This window comes from Erinaceus europaeus, chromosome 4 (assembly GCF_950295315.1).
Source record: "Erinaceus europaeus chromosome 4, mEriEur2.1, whole genome shotgun sequence".
Lineage (NCBI taxonomy): Eukaryota > Metazoa > Chordata > Mammalia > Eulipotyphla > Erinaceidae > Erinaceus > Erinaceus europaeus.
Window position 1 is genome coordinate 36885816 of NC_080165.1, and position 20032 is coordinate 36905847.

At 40.8% G+C, this 20032-nt stretch overlaps 1 protein-coding gene across 1 annotated transcript; it reads right to left on the reverse strand.

Annotated features, from left to right (window-relative positions):
• Nucleotides 1-4174: 4174 nt before the first annotated feature.
• On the reverse strand, nt 4175-14677 carry HFE (homeostatic iron regulator). The gene is made up of 6 exons (XM_007534575.3): nt 14476-14677; nt 10417-10680; nt 9955-10254; nt 7102-7377; nt 6849-6962; nt 4175-4991 (listed from the first exon to the last, which is right to left on the reverse strand). The coding sequence occupies exons 1-6, from the start codon at nt 14549-14551 to the stop codon at nt 4951-4953; spliced, it is 1071 nt and encodes a 356-aa protein (XP_007534637.1). The 5' UTR covers nt 14552-14677; the 3' UTR covers nt 4175-4950.
• Between the last annotated feature and the right edge of the window lie 5355 nt (nt 14678-20032).

Here is a 20032-nt window from a genome sequence, read left to right on the forward strand (position 1 = left end):
ACTTAAGCAGTGATGTCCCAGAACTGAGAAAAGCAATTCAACTGCCATAGTTTAATGAAAACATTCTTAAAGCGTAATTAAAAAAATGTGGAAGTATCATCAATAACCCCCCAAATAATGTAACTATTAAACATTACAAAGGAGAGGCAAGTAGATCAGCAAAGCCATGCAATACACAGTACAATTAATTGTACATTTATTAAAATAAATGTATTTTGTTAATCTTATGTCTTATTAGAACATTAATAATGGAAAGATATATGAATTATTGATAGAGCTCATCACTGGTTAATGGGATGATACTTTTAACTCTTCATAATAAACACAAGTAACATGTAATTTGTTTATTTATTTATTATTATTTTTAAAAGATTTTATTTATTCATGAGAAAGACGGGAGAAGAGAAAGAGAGAACTAGACAGGGGAATCAGACGGTGGCACAGTGGGTTAAGTGCAGGTGGCACGAAGTGCAAGGACCTGCATAAGGAACCCGGTTCGAGCCCCTGGCTCCCCACTTGCAGGGGAGTCGCTTCACAGGCGGTGAAGCAGGTCTGCAGGTGTCTATCTTTCTCTTCCCATCTGTCTTCCCCTCCTCTCTCCATTTCTCTCTGTCCTATCCAACAATGACATCAATAACAACAACAAGGGCAACAATAACTACAATAACAATAAAACAACAAGGCAACAAAAGGAAAAATAAATAAATAAATAAGTACAAAAATAAAAAATTAAAAAAAAAAACCAGACATCACTCTGGTACATGAGCTGCCAGGGATTGAACTTGGGACCTCCTGCTTGAGAGTCCAGTGCTTTATTCACTGCACTACCTCCCGGACCACTATTTATTATTTTTTGTAAAATATTCTGTTTTTTAAAATATTTTGTTTTAGTACAATTTGAAATGACTTTTATGAAGGTATAGATGGTTTGTAATCATTTTGGGGATTTTTCAATAGATTTTTACATTACAAAAATAAATACTAAAAATGGCAATATAACTATGTATTTTAGGTACTTCTTTTTGAAAGTATACTCTATATGAGAAAGATAGAAGCTGGGAATTTAATTTAGAACCTCATTCATACAAGACCTTACATACTATTTACCAACAGAAGTAGCACATAATTACTTCATGAGCCTATTTAATCATACTGAGTGAGATGAGCCAGAAAGAGAAGGATGAATATAGGATGACTTCACTCATGGACAGAAACTGAAAAATAAAAACAGAAAAGGGAAGCACAAAGTAGAACTTGGACTGAGTTTGGTATATTGTACCAAAGCAAAGGACTCTGGGGGTTGGGGGTGGTGCTCAGGTCCTAGTACATGATAGTGGAGGAGGACCTAGGTGGAGGGTTGGAGGTAAGAGTATTTTTCAGAATTTTTTTTTTATTTCTTTATTGGGGCGATTGATGTTTTACATTTGACAGTAAATACAATAGTTAGTACATGCATAACATTTCTCAGTTTTCCACATAATAATACAAGACCCACTAGGTCCTCTGTCATCCTTTTTTGGACATGTACCCCACCCCCCAGGCCTCCCACTCCAGAGTCTTTTACTTTTTACAATACACCAACTCCAGTACAAGTAGAACCTGAATTGGAGTTGGTATATTGCACCAAAGTACATGTAATTTATTATTATGATTTTATTTTTTAGCTCTGACATTCAGGCACTCTTTCTTCTTCTTCTTTTTGTTGTTGTTGTTTGCTTGATTCCTCCCCCCCCCCCCCCCATAGAGACAGAAAATGCAGTGAGGCAGAGACAGTGAAAGAGGCCATAGCAATGAAACTTCCTTCAGTGCAGTGGGGCTTTTATATGCTTGACTTTTATAACCAGAAACAGAGTTAAAACAAAACAAAACAAAACAAAAGGAAAATTAAAACTTATGAATTGTATTTGGTCTCTTGAAGTGCCTGCCTTCCAAGACAGAATGCCTTGCTTCACAATGATGCAGTAAAATATATGTAGCAATAAAAGCCCAGGGCATTTAGGTGTATATATTAGTGCTCTTTTGAATGTGGTTAGATAAATCACTTTCTCAGAATCTAATACTTTCTGGGCAACTCATTTACTTATCTCTCTCTGTCTGTCTCGTCTCTTACTGGTCTGGATCAACTTTTTAAGTTAAAGAGAACTGCTGAGAGAGAGAGACCACAGCACTGAAGCTTTCCCCCAGGACCACAGGGGTCAGGGATGAACCTGAATCATGCACATGGCAAAGTAGAAGTGTTCCCACATGAGCTATCTTGTTGGTCTCTGCTTACTTTTTTTTTTTTTTTTTTGCTACCAGGGTAGTTGCTGGGGCTCACTGCCGACAAAACAAATCCACCACTCCTGCAGGCCTTTTTTCATCTCTCTCTTTCTCTCTCTTCCTTCCTTCCTTGCTTTTTAAATTTTATTTTTCAGAAGAGAGAACACAAGTAAAACCTGAATTGGAGTTGGTGTATTGCACCAAAGTAAAAGACTCTGGGGCGTGGGAGGTGAGAGTACAGATCCAAAAGGGATGACAGAGGACCTAGTGGAGGTTGTATTATTATGTGGAAATCTGAGAAATATTATGCATGTACAAACTATTGTATTTATTGTCGAATGTGAAATATTAATCGGTCAATAAAGAAATTAAAAAAAATAAAATGTATTTTTCTTCCTCTATTTGATAAGACAGAGAGAAATCGGGAGGTGAGGGGGAGGCAGTGAGGGAGGGAGAGACAACAGCAGAGCTGCTTCACTGCTCCTGAAGCTTCTCACTTGCAATCATCACCCTTCCTACCTACCTTTTTTCCTTCCTTCCCTCTTTCTTTCCATTCTTCCTTCCTTTATTTCTCCTTCCTTCTTCCCTTCTTTCCTCACCTTTTTAAAATGTGTTAAAGAGTATTCATAAGTCCATTTGGTAGCTTCCACTTTATCTTTTTATATTGTTTTAAAGATTCATTTATTTTTATGTGAGAGAAATAGAACAGAGGTGGCCAACCAGTGGTGCACCTGATTAAGTGCACACATTATAGTGTGCAAGGACTTAAGGTCAAGGCCCTGGTCCCCACCTACAGGAGGAAAGCTTCACAAGTGCCCATGCAAGGCTGCAAGTTTCTCTCTGTCTCTCTCCCTGTCTACCCCTCTCCTCTCAATTTCTGTCTTTATCCAATAATAAATAACTAAATAAAATATTTAAAAAAGAAATAAAACAGAGCACCACTCCATCATGTGTGGTGATAAGGATGCATGCATGTTAGATGCACTCTGGCCATTAAGCCATCTCCTTAAGCCACCATTTTTTACTGTCTTCAGTGAGAGGATTCTCCATTTCATGGACAGAAATGCCAGCAGGATTGCAACTCCTGAAGCACTTCGATGTCTGACAGAACCATTAACAGTGACCACCAACCACAGACCTGACCTGGGCTAGAGATGGCAGATAGATTAATAGTGACAACAGAAAAATTAGAGAGAGACTTTCTCAGGGTTATCCCACCGGGACGAGTGGGAAACATGGATGAGCTAGCTTTCCTTTCATCTAGCCAAACTGAGAATGAAGTTAATGAGACAAGGGAATGGCCACCACAATAGCATTTGTCCTTTTATTTATCCTATGTGACTAAGTCACCTCAATGCAGTGATGGAAAAGTTGATTCAAAGAGTCAATTTGACAGCCTGAAACCTGTCTCTGTCTTTGGAGTACTGTGGGATAGTCTATTTTATTCATTAAAAAAAAAAAGAAAGAAAGAAGGAAAGGATAGTCATATGAACATCAAACAATTGTAAGAATAGCAAGAGAGAAGTGGCCTAGGAGGTAGAGAAATGGCTAAAGTGCTGGGCTTGCAAGTATAATGTGCTGAGTTTGATCCTTGGTGTAGCATATGCTACAGTGATGTTCAGGTTCTCTCTCTTCTATCTCTCGATCATTAATACATGACTATTTTTAAATCAGAGTAGTATGATAAAATATGTGCAAGTTGTTGCTCAGAACCAGGTTTGGCACTAAGTGTTGTTTTTAAACATTTCTTTATTTATGAGAAGCAGTGTACCACACTGGCATTTGTTATGCCAGGAATAGAACTTGGGACCTTATGCTTGAGAGTCTAATGTTCTGTTTACTGCACCATCTCCCAGGTCACAAGAACTAACTTTTTTTTTTTTTTTTTTACAAATTTGAGCCATGTTATCACAAGTATATTCATCATTTTTATTTATCAAAACAGGACTATAGAGTCAAGAAAAACTAAGTTGAAAAGTCCTTGAAATCTAGCATACAGAGAGACTATTATAAATGCAGGCATCATTAGTTTGAGAAAACTCACATGAAATCTTTGGACAAATTGGACACCCCTCCCCAAGACACTCCTTGTCTACTTTCAGGAAAAAGATCCTCATGCATGTAAACGTTAATGAAGCTTCTTCAAGAAAAGGTGGTACCTCAGATTATGCAATGTATAACCTTAATAGCTGTCCAGTGACCCAGATAACTTCCAAGGAAAGAGATCATTGAGCCAGGCAATTATTAAACAGTAGAGAGAGAAGATAAAAGGAAAACTTGAGTGGGCCCAGGAATGCCTGAGTGTGTGTGACATTCTGGTAAGGAATTGATAGTGTATAAATTGAGAAGGTTCAGAGCTTTTCTGAGATATTGAAAGGAATCATAAGACATTCAAATTTAAGGAGTCTTATTCCAGAGGGGTGTGAGATTAGTAGGTATACAGAGTTTGAGATATTGTTGATAGTAAGTTCATTTCTGTGGAGAGATCCCCATAGGGGTGCCTTAACAAACAAACAAAAGAAAAAAAGAAAAAAATATTTTTAAGAGTAAATAAGCAAGATTAGGACCTGAAGTTTCATTTAGGGTTTCTATTTGTTAAGTCCAACTCTGTCCTGAGACATGAATACCATGAAGATACCCGCTTTGAGTGCATGTCTCCTCCAAAGAAGGGTTCTTAATTTTACTTGCATTTCATTCACGTTCTGCTAAAACATAGTCTCCCATAGTTCCTCCTGTAAAGAAGAAACCCAGGAAAGAAGCATTACAAACCTAGGCAACATTTCATCTCTTTTCTGCCTATGACCTCTCACTCTCCCTTTACTATTCAGTTCCCATGGGATTCTTGCTATCAAGCTCTCATTTGGAGTTGCTTAATGAGGTTTTAATTTAAAAAAATGTTTACTTATTCCCTTTTTGTTGCCCTTTTTTTGGTTGTTGTTGTAGTAGTAGTTATTGTTGTTGTTGGATAGGACAGAAAGAAATGGAGAGAGGAGGGGAAGACAGAGAGGGGGACAGAAAGACACCTGCAGACATGCTTCACCGCCTGTGAAGTGACTCCCCTGTAGGTGGGGAGAGGGGACTTGAACCAGGATTCTTATGCCATGTAGGGAATTGTGAGGATACGGTAAAGCATGGCGGGACCCCCCCCATTGAAAGATGGGTGTCCGAGTGGCACAACCATCCTATCAGTCTCTCTCTACTAAGAGCTTGAGCAAGGAAGGACACGACCTCCTGGATCTGCCCACCTATTAGCCTTCCTGCCTCACAAGGACCCTGCATTCCCTGACACAATAGCCCACTCCCTTGTTATCTATATATCATTGTTCTGCTCTATTAAACAGTAACTGAAGGTCCCCTCCCTACTTCCCCACCCCTTCTGTTCCTTTGATCATACTTGATCCATCTTCTCTCTGCCCTCAGGACCCTCCCTATCTGCTGGTTACTGATAACCCTGCTTCCTCGTTCCTTTAACTGATTCTGACCCTCCCCCGGCACCTTGCCTCTCTGACCATATTTGGTATAGACAATTTACCTCCCTGAGACTCCTTAAAAACCCTGCTTTGCTATTCAATAAACGGATTTGTTCGCTAACACAGTCCCTGGGTGATCTCTTGTCCCATCACTAACCATGAGAAGGGCACTGAGAAGGATCCTGTAAGACTCATTCTTGCTGCTTCAGGGCATATTCTCATAGGCAGCCCCTTCTGGTGTGTAACTCCCAGGCATAAGAGTCTTTTTGCACAACCATTATATTATCTCCCTATCCCTCTTAGCAGTTTTTTAATGGTCTCCCTGTCACCTACTAAGTCTCTTAATAACTCACCCTTTATGTTGAGACTATGTCAATTCTTTATGATGTCTTTTCATTGACTCCCAGTGTTCATATCAAATATCCCAGTTTCAGTATGTTCCCCTTCTTCCCACACCATACGTATTCAGAGGGTACAAATACAGAATTGGTGGCTGATAAGTATAAGTATGCAAAGTCATGAATGAAGCCCCAGAATTATTTCTCATCTTCCAGGCCCTTTATCACCTACTCACTTGCAGGTAACTCCATCTTTGTAACAGCTCCCCTCACCCCCAACAAAGTCCTCAAGCTCACCTAAAGAAATCCTACTTCTTCAAGATCCAGAAGACTCTTTTTGAAGACCCCCTGAATGTGCCCCCCACCCCCAACATTTGCTTCCTATCTGCCTTAAGACTTTGCGGGGCCACAGAGGTGTCTTTTTTTTTTTTTTTTTTTTACAAATGTACTCATTTGTTCGAGGTTTGTTAGGGTTTACTTCTCTCCTTGCTTTGAGTGCTAAGAATAGCAACAATGACTGACAATCTCAAAACTCCTGTAATATTGTAAAGAGAAACATGCCAAATAAAAGTCACTCAAAATTGATTCTGAGGAAAAACCATTTGTTTCTGTTCCTGTTGAGGTGTCAGTGCTCCCAAAAGGAGGAGGGAGGGGAGAGGACGGAGGAGGACTCTCACTCATGCCAAATCCTTCCTCTTTGCCCTTCTAACTCCACTTTCTACTGGAGAATTAATGTGTGTTGGGGGCAGAAGCACTAAGAGATTTCTTGCTTCCTACTCACTTGAATCCTGCCTTTTCCTTGAGATTCGAAACACAATCCCAATGAGGAAGAGAAGGACACAAACAACAGTTGCACTGATGATTCCAGTAATCAGGGTACTAGGTGGTGAGGGCTCTGAAACATCAAAAGTAAAATATACCTTATGACTGTCAACACACTTCCCACCCAACCACAACAGACCTTCCCCATGTAGCCCAGGTGACTCCCATTCCACCCAAACAAGATTTCCCCAGTCTGTGGTTCCCCTTCGTACCCCAAGTGACAGCTAAGGGCTGATCCAGGCCTGGGTGGTCCACCTGGCAGGTATATCTCTGATCTTCCCCAGAGGGCACAGCCAAAGTTACCCAGCACTGGTAGGTCCCATCCCCATTGGGCAGCACTTCTTTACAATCTCCATCCTGGGCACCCAGCAACCGCCTGTCCTTCCACCACCTCATGGTGATGTTCTGGGGGTAGAAGTTCAGAGCCCGACACTGTAGAGTGGTCATGGTAGGGATCACATGACGAGTCAATTTCACCAAGGGAGGCACTGCACAAGAATAAGGAAGTTCCTAGAGAGGGGAAATTTCACTTCCATTCCTCTACTGGTTGGAGGAAGGAGATATCCTGTTTAGACAAAACCAGCTGCAGGAGGAACATCACTATATATCAAAACATTTTCTAATACTCAACTCTAATGTGGTGTTTCCAGACAGTGAGAGTCATATCAATCTCTCCCGCTCCTTAGGTGAACATGCAGACCTATTGCTCACGTCTTAATTTAAAAAATATATATATTTATTCATTATGGACTAGAGATATAAATTGAGAGGAAAGGGAGAAGATACAGAAGGAGAGAGACTGAGAGACAATTGCAGACCAGGGGTTTGAACTTGGGCCTTTGTGTAGTGTAATGTGTGTATTTAACCAGATATGCCTCTGCCTGGCCTTGATGATGATATATTTTTTCAAACAGTCAAGAATTGGAATTTTGGTGCTGGGTGGTGGTGCACCTGGTTCAGTGCGCAAGTTACAATGTGAAAAGACCTGGGTTCGAGCCTCTGATCCCCACCTGCAGGGGGAAAGCTTTGTGAATGGTGAAGCAGGTGTCTCTGTCTCTTTTCTTCTCTGTCTCCACCTTCCCTCTCAATTTCTGGCTGTCTCTATCCAATAAATAAAGATAATTAAACACACACACACACACACACACACACACACACTCAGGTACAGGAACTCTTAAAACACATTCCCTGACTGAGAATAGAACCAGGGCAGTGGCAGTGAGATAGCTGAATTCTAACCAGTAGACCATCAGGGAGGACTTCATTTTTAAAATAATGTATCAAGTCAGATGAAATTGCCTTTAACATGAATCATAAAGTATTGTGTTGGGAAATTGTGCAGATGTGGCCGACCTTGGCAGGGCCCACAAACCACCCTATTTCCATGCTAGTATTATCATCTACATACCAATCTTCTGCTTTGTCTTAAGAATGATGAAAGGTCTCCTTCCTAAAGTCCCCACAGGATATTGCTAATTCCTGCCAACTGAATCACTGGCAATGGTTGCCAGGGAAGCCCCTACTATTTCCAGCCCCTCCCACTTATGGTATTATAAAAGCCACTTCTGTTTCTGGTTTCTCCCACGCTTCAGCGTCCTGACCTAGAGGAGGTCAGGTGTGCAGACCTGCGGAAGCCAGACATTGCGGTATTGGCTCCACGTGGCTTAACCCGCTGCACTCACACCCGACTCTGGGGTTCCATCATGAATAAAGATTTGTATTGCTACCACCACAAGCTTGGTTACTGAGTCATCTATCTCCTGCATCGCTGAGTGAGTAGCAGCCCAGGCTGAGTCTAATCGAGTTCTCGCCAACCCAGAGCGCATGTGCCCAGGGAAGAAGCACCCCCACGCATGCCCGACAGTATTGAACATGTACTATGGCAAGTTCATCTTGTCCAACCTATTATGTATCCTTCCATGAGAGGCTTCGGGGACATTATATGTGCTGATATGGTGTTGGCTTTGACAGATAGAAATGTATTATACACTGACAGTGTAATAACCTGATTGATGAAAATGAAGGGGAGCTCCAATGTGGAGCAACCCCCACCCAACACACACACACTACTCCTGCCTCACACACACACATGCACACACACCACACACACACACACACACACACACGCACACACACACACACTAGGAGCAGTAACGAGTGACTTAGGTCATCAATAAAAACAGATGTGTGAACAGCAAGAAATAGATAAATGCCTGCCTGTGTGAGAGGCTTCTGACTAAGTTAAAATTAACAGGTGTTCCTGAAAACAGACACCTGAAAGATGGTATAAATTTGGGCATCAAATTGGGTTAAATTTGAGACACTGCCTGAATTCTACACCCATGGTCCTGAAGCCTTCTCCAGGAAGGATAGCCAGGGTCCTCCACTAAGGAGGTGAGGCTTCTCTCTCCCTGCAGTGAGATAGCCATGAAAGAATTGTCAGGATTGTCATTGCTCTTTTATCAGTTAGTCATCTTAGTTTCCTTCAAGTGGTCCATCTTCCTGTTTCCACCCTCTACTGCTAATTGAATTAATTGCATGCTGATATTGTTGTAATGTAGACTCTCTCCCCTGCCCACCAAAAAGAAATCATGTAGTTAAATGCAATTGGCTCAAGTCATGAAGTGAAATATTTCCACTTAGTGGAAGAAGCCAGCCTGCTTGAGATTTAAACTTCATATTGTAAGGGGCTACTGCTACAATCTGTGAAAGTAACCAAAGGATTCTGCTCTTCTTATCAGCTAGTTGCCTTCTTGGTCATTTCTTGCCTTGGAATTCATATAAAAATTCCAGATTTCTAAAAGGGATAAATATGAGAAGGTTCATGGTTAAATAAAGAGAAGATAACAAGTACCTCTTCTTTAACCACAAACATGAAGAAAAAAAAATGTAATCCATAGCTGTATTATACATTCCAATTATAAGGAAAACCCTTGGGGCAGAAACCTCAGAACTTAGTTCTTTCCCAGAGAGTCATAAAACATCAATTACCTCTGAACTCCCAGCTAGGGATGCTTATTTCTCCATCACTGGAAAAAGGGGCAAAGATGTACTCCCATCATTACCTTGTTGGTCCAGAACCCCTCTCCCCAAGTCCAGCAGGTGCTGTAGCTGCTGAGGACATTCTCTTTCCAGGTAGTCTTTGTTTTGCTTTGCCCGGATCTTGATCAATTCCCACTCCAGCTTTGTGGCCTGGGCTCTGGAGTTGGCTGCTCTCCAATTCAGTGTGTCAGGACAGAATTCTAGATGGTCCAGCCCATCATATCCATACTTCCAAAACCCTCTGGTAGTGTTATCCTCTCGAATTTCACAGCCCAGGATCACCTGCAGGGTGTGGGATTCTGGCAACAATCCCAGCTTCGTCACTGAAACCAAAGGAGTGGGTCTCTGTCTCCATCAGGCACTGAAGAACCTTTGGAAGCAAACAACTTCCCTCTTTCCTGCCCCCCCAGGACATTGGTCCCCAGAATTTTCCCTCCAGATACACTACTGAAGCAGAGAAAGACTCCACGCACCTTGTGACATACCTTTGCTATGATTATAGTTGTCTATGATGGTCCAGAAGTCAACGATGAACATTTGATCCCACCCTTTCAGACTTTGACTCAGCTGTAGCCATAGCTGGCTGGTGTCCCCACTGGTGACCCACTGGGCACGGGGTTCTGCACGACGATTCTCATGATTGTAGGCTACAAACAAATTGTCGTCTACATAACCTAAGGCTTCAAATAGTGGCAGCCCAAGGTTTCGCTCAGACACACCCATGAAGAGGTAGCGCAGAGAGTGTGACCCTGAGAAAAGAACAACAGACCTCTGTGGACTGCAGAGATTTGAAAGTGTGAGGCAACACACCTTCTAAGTCAGTTCTCCCAGGTTGTGTCTGGGGCTACCCTAGAAAAGTGACATATAGCTCTGAACCAATGACTATCCTGTGCTCTCTTCTTATGCCCCATTATACCCTTATTGCCCTCAGCCAATATTTTAGTACTCCCTCATGACTTTGTTACTTCCCTTCAGAACAAACAGGCTCTAGAAAATCCTTAGGCCTCTTTAGCCATGGTAACTGAGCTTAGGAGTTGAGGCTCAGAGCTACTTAGTTTCAAGGCATAGGAATTTTTTTTTTCTCCCCACTACTTTAATTTGTAAACTCCTTTCTAGGCAAAGGTTGCTGTTAAATGCTGGAAGACTTTACTGACAAATAGCACATGGCTATTTTTTTTTCTATATCAATATAATTCCAAATCAAACACTGAGGAATCACATTAAACAAAAAAGGATAAGATCTCTAGGCAAGTGAGACTTTCCTTCCAACATTCCCTCAGTTCCTTATAGGATTCAGGTTTTTAGAATCTTTTTTCAAAGGGACCAAGAGGTAGTGCACCTGGTTGGGTGCACATGTTACCAAACACAAGGACCTGTGCTCAAACCCCTGGTCTCCACCTGCAGGGAGAAAGCTTCCTGAGAAGTGAAGCAGAACTTCAGCTCTCTCTCTCTCTCTCTCTCTCTCTCCCTCCCTCCCTCCCCTTTCCTCCCACTCCCCTCTCAATTTCTCTCTCCTCTTCTATCAAAATGAATTAAATTAAATGGTCTTGGGAGACAGCATAGGGTTCTATAAGAAAGATTTTCATGCCTGAGGTTCTGAAGTCCCAGGTTCAATCCCCAGTACCACCATAAACCAGAGTTAAGCAGTGCTCTTGTGCCCCCCAGCCCCTCTTCTCTATATATACATTCTGAATTAAATTACATTAAAAATAAAAAACAAATTTTATTCAAATTATATTCCAAATACAACATGCCTCATAGTCATTCTGTTGTCACCAGCCCAAGTCATTGTCTCTTGCACTGAACTAATGCAACAGCGTCAGCATTGCTCTCCCTGCTTTTATTGTTGTTCCCTTCATTCTGTTTTCCACAGAGCAGTGAAACTGGAATACTATTTGCCAAAGTTATGACAGTTCTTGCCATTCCTGGACTAAAACTAGGAAACGTATGCCAGTGGTTCCCTGACTGATGCCACCACCCCTTCTAGCCCTCTCTCTGTCTTTGTACTCTTACATTTTCTTGAACCAGTAAATATTAACTGGCAAACTGTCTCTCTGTGGATATCTGCAATGTAAAGAGATGTTTTGGTTGTCACAAGTGGGGGATTGCTATTAACATCCAGTAAATAAAGGACTGGGAGATAGCTAAGCATCCTACAAAGCACATGACAGCATTTATAATGAAACAAAAATAAAATGAAATGATAGGAATCGGGCAGTAGTGCATCGGGTTAAGCGCACATGGCTCGAAGCACAAGGACCAGCAAAAGGATCCCTGTTCGAGCCCCGGCTCCCCACCTGCAGGGGAATCACTTCACAGGTGGTGAAGCAGTGCTGAAGGTGTCTATCTTTCTTTCCCCCTCTCTGTCTTCCCCTCCTCTCTCCATTTCTCTCTGTCCTATCTAACAATGATGGCATCAATAACAACAATAATAACCACAACAACAACAAAAAAAAAACAAGGGCAACAAAAGGGAAAGTAAACAAATATTTAAAAAATAAAAAAAAATGAAATGATGACATAATACTGAAAGTGAAAGCCTGGCCTCAACCTAATCTACCGTGTGAACATTGCTTTCCTGGGAGGCACTGCTCCTAATCACCTCACTGTTATTTCCTTCAGGTCTTTGAACAAAATTGGTCTGAAAGAGTGTCTGTTCTGACCTCCTTGCTTCATAGGCTGTCACAACATCCTCGCTTTATCCCTTGGTTCATTTGCTAGTTCCATCCCACCATCCCCACACCTGAATGCAAAATACCCAGCGTTATAGTCTTGAGATGGCTGTTATCATTCAAGTCTAGTAAACACATTAGGAAGCTGGTATTCCTATTTTTGTGAACAACAAATATTTCTGTTCAGTATCAATTGTATGATGAATCTCTCTGCTGTATAGTGATGTTTAAGAACTGAATCTGTAGAGATTTCGACTTGGCCTCCAAATCCCAGGATAGTATTGAACAAGGTCACCAATGAACAGTTAATCTAAGGGAGATAGTGTAGTGGTGATACAGAAAGGTGTTTAGGCCTGTGGCACCAAAAGTTCCAGGTTTAAACCCTAGTACCATCAAGAGCCAGGGTTAAGCAGAGCTCTGGTAAAAAAACAAATATATATGGTTAGTCTATAAAATAAAGCTATACACAAGACCGACTTTCCAACGCTAAATGATATACAACACACTTGATCTGTATGCCAAACAAATTTACTGTCAGCTAAAATTAGACACATTAGAATATCTGATTGTCTAAATTCATTGTAACCTGGGGAAAATTGTTTAACTTGAGAACCTGTCAGTCACTATTAAAGCCAACACATTAGTAGATTCAATTTCTAAATGCAAAGTAGGGTTAAAAGACATTTTAGATGTGAAAGTGATTTAAATCCTAGGTCAGGATTAACATGTTGACATCACTTTGATTCTTTTGCAAAGGTCTTCCCATCCCATGGTGCTAAACACTGCAAATTAACAGCCTCAAACTGACAAGTAAACTGTGACGATCAGACCAAAGGTTCAAATAGAATAGGTACTTTTTTTTTTCCTGTAAAAGAACAGGAACTCTGAATCTGTAAGGTCCAGGCCAGAGGGCTCTCAGAAGCTTCCCACCCTCAGTGACATCCAGCCCCAGGCTTCATCAAAATAGGTGGGGGTGGGGTAGAATTCAGACACCTCCTAATCTCCCCAGTCTTCCTAGCCCTTGGCCCCAGAGGAAGCTATTCTAGTGTAGCAACCAAGCTTAGTTCTGTCTACTATGATGACTATGGTCAAATGCTTCCCTACCCTTCAGCCCAGGTGTGGAAATACCCGGCGGGCGTTCCGGCCAAGGTCGCCTTTGGTGAACCGAACTTTCTATTTGGATTTAACTGGTATGTGGGGATAGCAAAAACTAGTCTATGGGGACACACACACACACACACACACACACACACACACACACACACACACACAACACAAACACACACACACACACACAACACAAACACACACACACACACACCACAAACACACACACACACACACACACACCACAACACAAACACACACACACACCACAGCGCAGGCGCGCGCATACACACACCACACCACAACACAACACACACCCCCCACAGCACGCACACATATACTCACACTCACACCCTCCACAGCCAAAGATAGAAACTAGAAACCCGAGATCCCAGTTTAAGCACCCCCTCTCCCCCAGTCTAGTTCAGCGACATTTACTAAAAGATTTCTATTTAGAAACGCCACTTTTCGGAGAGGAAGCAGTTGGTTCTGAGCTTCACTCCAAAGATCAGGGACATCCGGAGAGGGGGTGGGGCAAAGACCCGGGGCAAGGAGTCCTTTAGCCACATCTACAGTCTAGTGGGCAAAATTCCCTGCCTGCCAGGTTGGGGGAGGGAACTGCACACAGGGCTAAGCTATTCCTATGTATTTAGCAAACTCCCCAAAGCTAAACAAATTAGTTTCGATTTTTATTTCCCTGCAGCTCCCGGCTTTCCCCCAGCGGGCCCCTCTCCCCCTCAACCCCCACCCCCCGGCAGAACTCACGCGGTGGTCGCTCAGATCTGGCCGTGATCTGCAAGGGAATCATGAGAATCAGTGCCAGCCAACCTTGCGGGCCCATTTCTCGGACTCCAACCTCGTGTCTAGTGGAGTCTCTGGCGCTTTTGTAGGGCGGGGAAACAGATGGCCCTAGAAGTCACCCTGGAATTGTTGCTCTGGTTCAGGACATCTAGAATAAAACTTCCTGCCCCATCCTATCCCGAGCCATTGAAGAAATTAATTAGATCTCCTAAACTTGAACTTTTTCTTCTGCAGGCCAGAGTATCTGTTTGTGAAACAATAATCCAGACTGTTTTGAAAATCCAGAGGGCATGATACTGATTGGGAGAAGTTCACTTCATGATGTCCTTTTTAATTTTTTTCCAGATTTATTTTATTTATTTCACGCACTGGAGAGAGGCAGGAGAAAGGTCAAAGCAGCACTCTGGCGCATGTGGTGCAGGTTATTGAACTCAGGATCTCATGCCCTCAAATTCTATCACTGAATTCTATCACTGCACCACCCAAAATTCTATCACCCAAATTTCTATCGCTGTACCACCTTCTGGGTCTCTAATGATTTTTTCAACTACATATTCACTCTCTATATACTCAACATTCAAAACTTTTAAGTTAGACTTGCCAGTTCAAATATTCGATTTAGCAAAAGGATTTGTGTCAATGAGAAGCATCAGATTCCATCTTGTACTCTCTCTCTCTATATATGTATATGTATATGTATATGTATATGTATATGTATATGTATATGTATATGTATATGTATATGTATATATGTAAATATTCTTGTATCTTTCTTATTCTCTGTTAATCTTTTACCTTGTCTCCTGATCCCAACAAATGTTAACCACAGCATCCAGGAAAAAAGACATTGCTTAATCTCACTCTCTTAAAGTTTTGCAAGGAATTAACCACCAGATCTTAGAGATTCATTTAGCATGACAGTATCCTTTTCTGGCAAGGCAGCAAAGTAAAATGCCCCCACTTTCCACACTTATATATACACTCCTTATAAGTCTTAAAATCGAGTCTCAGAGTAAGCTGCCTTTTTGAAATATGAGCCTCCCATATGAAAAAGTCAATTCAGAATCAGTCCTGGTAACAAAAGAAACCAAAACAAAAAAACCTACTGAAACATCTTTCACAATATACATATTAAATTAATTTTTCACAGAACAATAGAGTCAAGAACAATACTCAGATACAGCCCTTATCTATTTTTAGGGAATATATATACAGGTAGAGGGGGTGGCTTGAAACTTCTATGTTGTCTATAACTTGGAGGAAAGAAAGAAAGAAAGAAAGAAAGAAAGAAAGAAAGAATAAAGGAAAAAAAGAAACACACACAATAAGTTTTGGGACAAGCAATAGGTAGTTCTCAAGATAAACTAATAAACTGAATAGGAACCATGAGGTCTTTGGGACACTTGACTTCCTGATAACAATGTGTTTCTGTGGTTTTCCTCTGAAAACATGACTGCCTCTGCAAAGCAGTTTCTGCAGAATAGAAAACAAGGGTTATTATTTTTGTCTAACTTAATTTGCCTTTGACAGGCAGTCCTCTCTTTTTTTGGGTCACAGTTTCAAGCTGGAGAATCACTAAAACTTTTGATGTCCTGTTCCTACTGTTGGCTGCAATTGCAACTCAGTCACCACTGGACTCTCACCCTGCTATAAGCTGGATCTGTTAAAATGCACTTTACCTGGGATGGAACATAAACCACAGAGGAGAAAAGGTGAGGGTTCTGCTCTGGAATATTCTCTCCTAGGTTATTGCCTCATACCTGACAAAGTTGCCTTCCCTTGATTAACATAGAATAAAAGCACAACCAGGCCAATTTACTAAAATTGACAACAATCTGCTCAGTTAGTGACACTACTCTGATCAGTTAGCTGCTATCTTTGCCACCCATTGGACAACACTATAACAAATATGGAAGCCTTTACCAGGCTGGGAAGATAGCATACTGGTTATGCAAAAAGACTTTCATGCATGAGGCTGTAAGCTCTCAGTTATATTTTCAAGGACCACTATACACTAGAGCTATGCAATGCTCTGATCTCTCTTTTTCTTCTTGTATTGCTCTCATTAAAATAAATAAACATCTTTTAAAAAGAAGTATTTACGAAATTCACCAGCAAACTTAAAGGACAGCTATTGTCCAAAGTAGGATGGCTTTGGATTGCCTCATGACATAGTGCCCATGCCATTATTCACACAGAATGTCATATGTTCAGACCTGCTAAGTCTGTTAATGCACTATCTTTGTTAAATCACATACAAAATCTTTTGCTTTTTCATGCATTGTTGCTGTGATATCTGCTTCCAGTGTAGTCAGATGATCTCTAATGAGCTACCTCTGCTTGAAACTCCTTGCTGGCTGCTAATGACACATTGCATAAGGATGGTATGTGTGATTATAAGAGAGGGTTACAAGGAATGGGGTGCTGGAAGAGGTCTTTGAAAGGACCTGGCTGCTAATTTACCTCTGAGCTGGATCTATGTAATGACAGGCTTCTTATCTTTCCTTGTTCAAGACTTCACTTTGCTAGAAGTTGAAAACACATAGCTTTCACAAAGTATTGTTGAGATTTTCTGGATGACTCATCTTAGTTAAGTCTCTTATATACTTTTTTTTTGTCTTTAGGTAATTTTATTGAGGAGATAATGGTTCATAGTACAGTTGTTGGCATATGATAATAATATCTCATCTTGTTATAATCGGTGTCTACAAAGCACTCTCATCCCCAACTTGGTCTTTTTAAAAGAAATTTTATTTATAAAATGGAAATACTGACAAGACCATAGGATAAGAGGGATACAATTCTCACCAACAGAACTCCATATCTCACCACCTCCCCTGATAGTTTTACTATTCTTTAATCCTCTGGGAGTATGGACCCAGGGTTATTATGGTTTTTCTTAAGATTTGGTTGTGGTGTTGTTAAAAAAAAAAAAAAGTCCATAATATAGCTCTCCAATGTTATAGTTCAAAAGTAACCAAAAAAAAAAAAAAAAAATGAGACCTTATCATGGGAGGGGGTGGGTTATGGAGATTGGGTGGTGGGAATTGTGTGGAGTTGTACCCCTCCTACCTTATGTTTTTGTTCATTAATCCTTTCTTAAATAAAAAATTGAAAAAAAAAAGAGACCTAAGGCCTCATGGAGGGCAAGGACTTATGCAAGGAGTTGCCTTTATTTTACATTAACAGGTTACAGGTTGATTCCTACCAATCCTGCACACCCTTGTACCTCAGCACCCAGCTCTGAACTGTTTCAAGCTGGACACAGCACAAGCTGATTGGTTACAGAGTCCATCAAGGTGCTGACGATAAAGGTGAGACCAAGTTGGCTGTAATCAGAGCCCGCCACTTACTGAGGTTTCTCTCATTCTCTTGCTTATGAACTTTTCATTTCATTCCCTTTTCTTCTTGTACCCAGGAAATCTTTTCTGATGTACTGGCTTATACCAGTTTGCAATCTCTCTGGACCCGCTGTAACAACTGTTTCTAGGTACCCAGTTATAAACTTTACTAACTTGTTGACAGGCTTACTTGAGCAGAGAGTGAAACCATACCCATAATAACACCAGTTTATAAACCTCTAAGCCTTGCCTTCATTTCTTTCCTGAACCACACCCACAACTGTTAGTATTCTCTTTCTATGCAACATTTCTTTCTTTAATAGTATGGTAAGCCCCTGTGTCACAGTACTGTAGGTATTCCCCAGGTTCTGCCTATTCATTCCCTGACCCTCAACAGTGGGGGCTCTGTGTGAGGAGATAAACTTGTGGTCATCCAAACAAATCTTGTAAGTTTTTAAAACCTCCAGCTTCCAATTCGGGGTTATCTGCCTTCTTTTGTCTCTCCTTCCCTCCAAGTCTGGGAGTAAGAATTCTTTCTAGATTTTTTTCCATTTTTAAAATTAAATTATTTATTTAAAAAAAAGAGAGAGAGATTAACAAAACTGTAGCATAAGAGAGGTACAACTCTTATGGGGTAGGGCTCTGAGGAAGTGGGGTTCTAGGACATATAGGTGAGGTTGTCTGCCCAGGGAAGTCAGGTTGGCATCATGTCCCCACAACCTCTCCAGCATTTGATGTTGATACCTTTTCTGATGTGTGACATTCTCACTGGACTTAAGTGGTACTTCACTGTTGTCTTGATTTGCATTTCTTTTTTTTAAATTTGCATTTCTTTGTCAATCAATGTCTTGGAGCATGTTTTCATATGCCTTTTGGGTCTCTTCTTTGGTGAATATTCTGTTCATATCCTTCCCCGTTTTTGGACTGGGTCACTTGTTTTCTTGTTGCTGAGTTTGGTGAGCTCTTTATACCTTTTGATTATTAGCCTCTTGTCTGATGTATGAAATATAAAGATCTTCTCAGGGGCCAGGTGGTGGTGCACCTGGTTGAGTCCACATGTTACAGTGAGCAAGGACCTGGGTTTGAGCCCCCAGTCTACACTTGTGGGGGAAAACTTTGCTAGTGGTGAATCAATACTGCAGGTGTCTGTCTGTCTCTCCCTTTCCTCCAGATTTCTGGCTGTCTCTATCCAATAAATAAATAAAGATAATAAAGAAAGAAATTTGTGGTCTGGGAGGTGACAGTGGATAAAGCATTAAAACTTTCAAGCATGAGGTCTTGTGTTCAGTTCCCAGCAGCACATGTACCAGAGAGGTGTCTGGTTCTTTCTGTCTCCTATCTTTCTCATCAACCAAAAATAAAACCTTAAAAATACATATTAATAAAAAGATATTCTCCCTGTCTATAAGGGAGTCTGCTTGTTTGGGTGGTGGTTTCTTTTGCTGTACAGAAACTTTTTAATTTGATGTAGTTCCACTGTTTTATTTTTGATTTAGTCTTCCTTGAAATTGGATTCATATCACTGAAGATGCCTATAAAATTTAGATGAAGAAAAGTTCTGCCAATACTGTCCTCTAAGTATTTGATAGTTTCTGGTCTAATATCCAAGTCCTTGATCAACTTGGAATTTGTTTTTGTTTTGGGGGAAATGTAGTGTTTCAGTTTCATTCTTCCCATCTTTCAACCCAATTTTTCCAACACCATTGTTGAAGAGACTCTCCTTTCCCCATTTAATATTCTGGGCACCTTTGTCAAAGATTAGATATCCACAGGTGTGGGGGCTTACTTCTGGGCTTTCAATTCTAGTCCACTGGTCTGTGTCTATTTTTGTTCGAGTACTAGTCAGTTTTTTATTACAATGGCCCTATAATACAATTTGAGATCTGGGAGTGTAATGTTTCCAGTTCTGTTCTTTCTTCTTAGGATTGTTATGGAAATTTGAGGTCTTTTCTGGTTCCAGATAAACATTTGTAGCGTTCATTCTATTTTCCTAAAAAAAAAAAATTGGGTGGGACCTTGATGGAATTGCACTAAATTTATTTATGGCTCTGGGTAGAATATTCATTTTGAAGATGATAATTTTTCCAACCCATGAACATCAAATATCTTTCCACTTTGTGTCTTTTTCTATTTCTTTAAATAGAAAAAGACTCATAATTCTCAGTATATATATATATATA

Coding starts and splice junctions, on each gene's coding strand:
- HFE (XM_007534575.3), bottom strand. CDS start 14,551: ATGGGCCCGCAAGGTTGGCTGGCACTGATTCTCATGATTCCCTTGCAG. Junction 6,963..7,101: donor GCCCTTAGCTGTCACTTGGG/GTACGAAGGGGA, acceptor TTGATGTTTCAG/AGCCCTCACCACCTAGTACC. Junction 4,992..6,848: donor AAGGAAAAGGCAGGATTCAA/GTGAGTAGGAAG, acceptor TCTTCTTTACAG/GAGGAACTATGGGAGACTAT.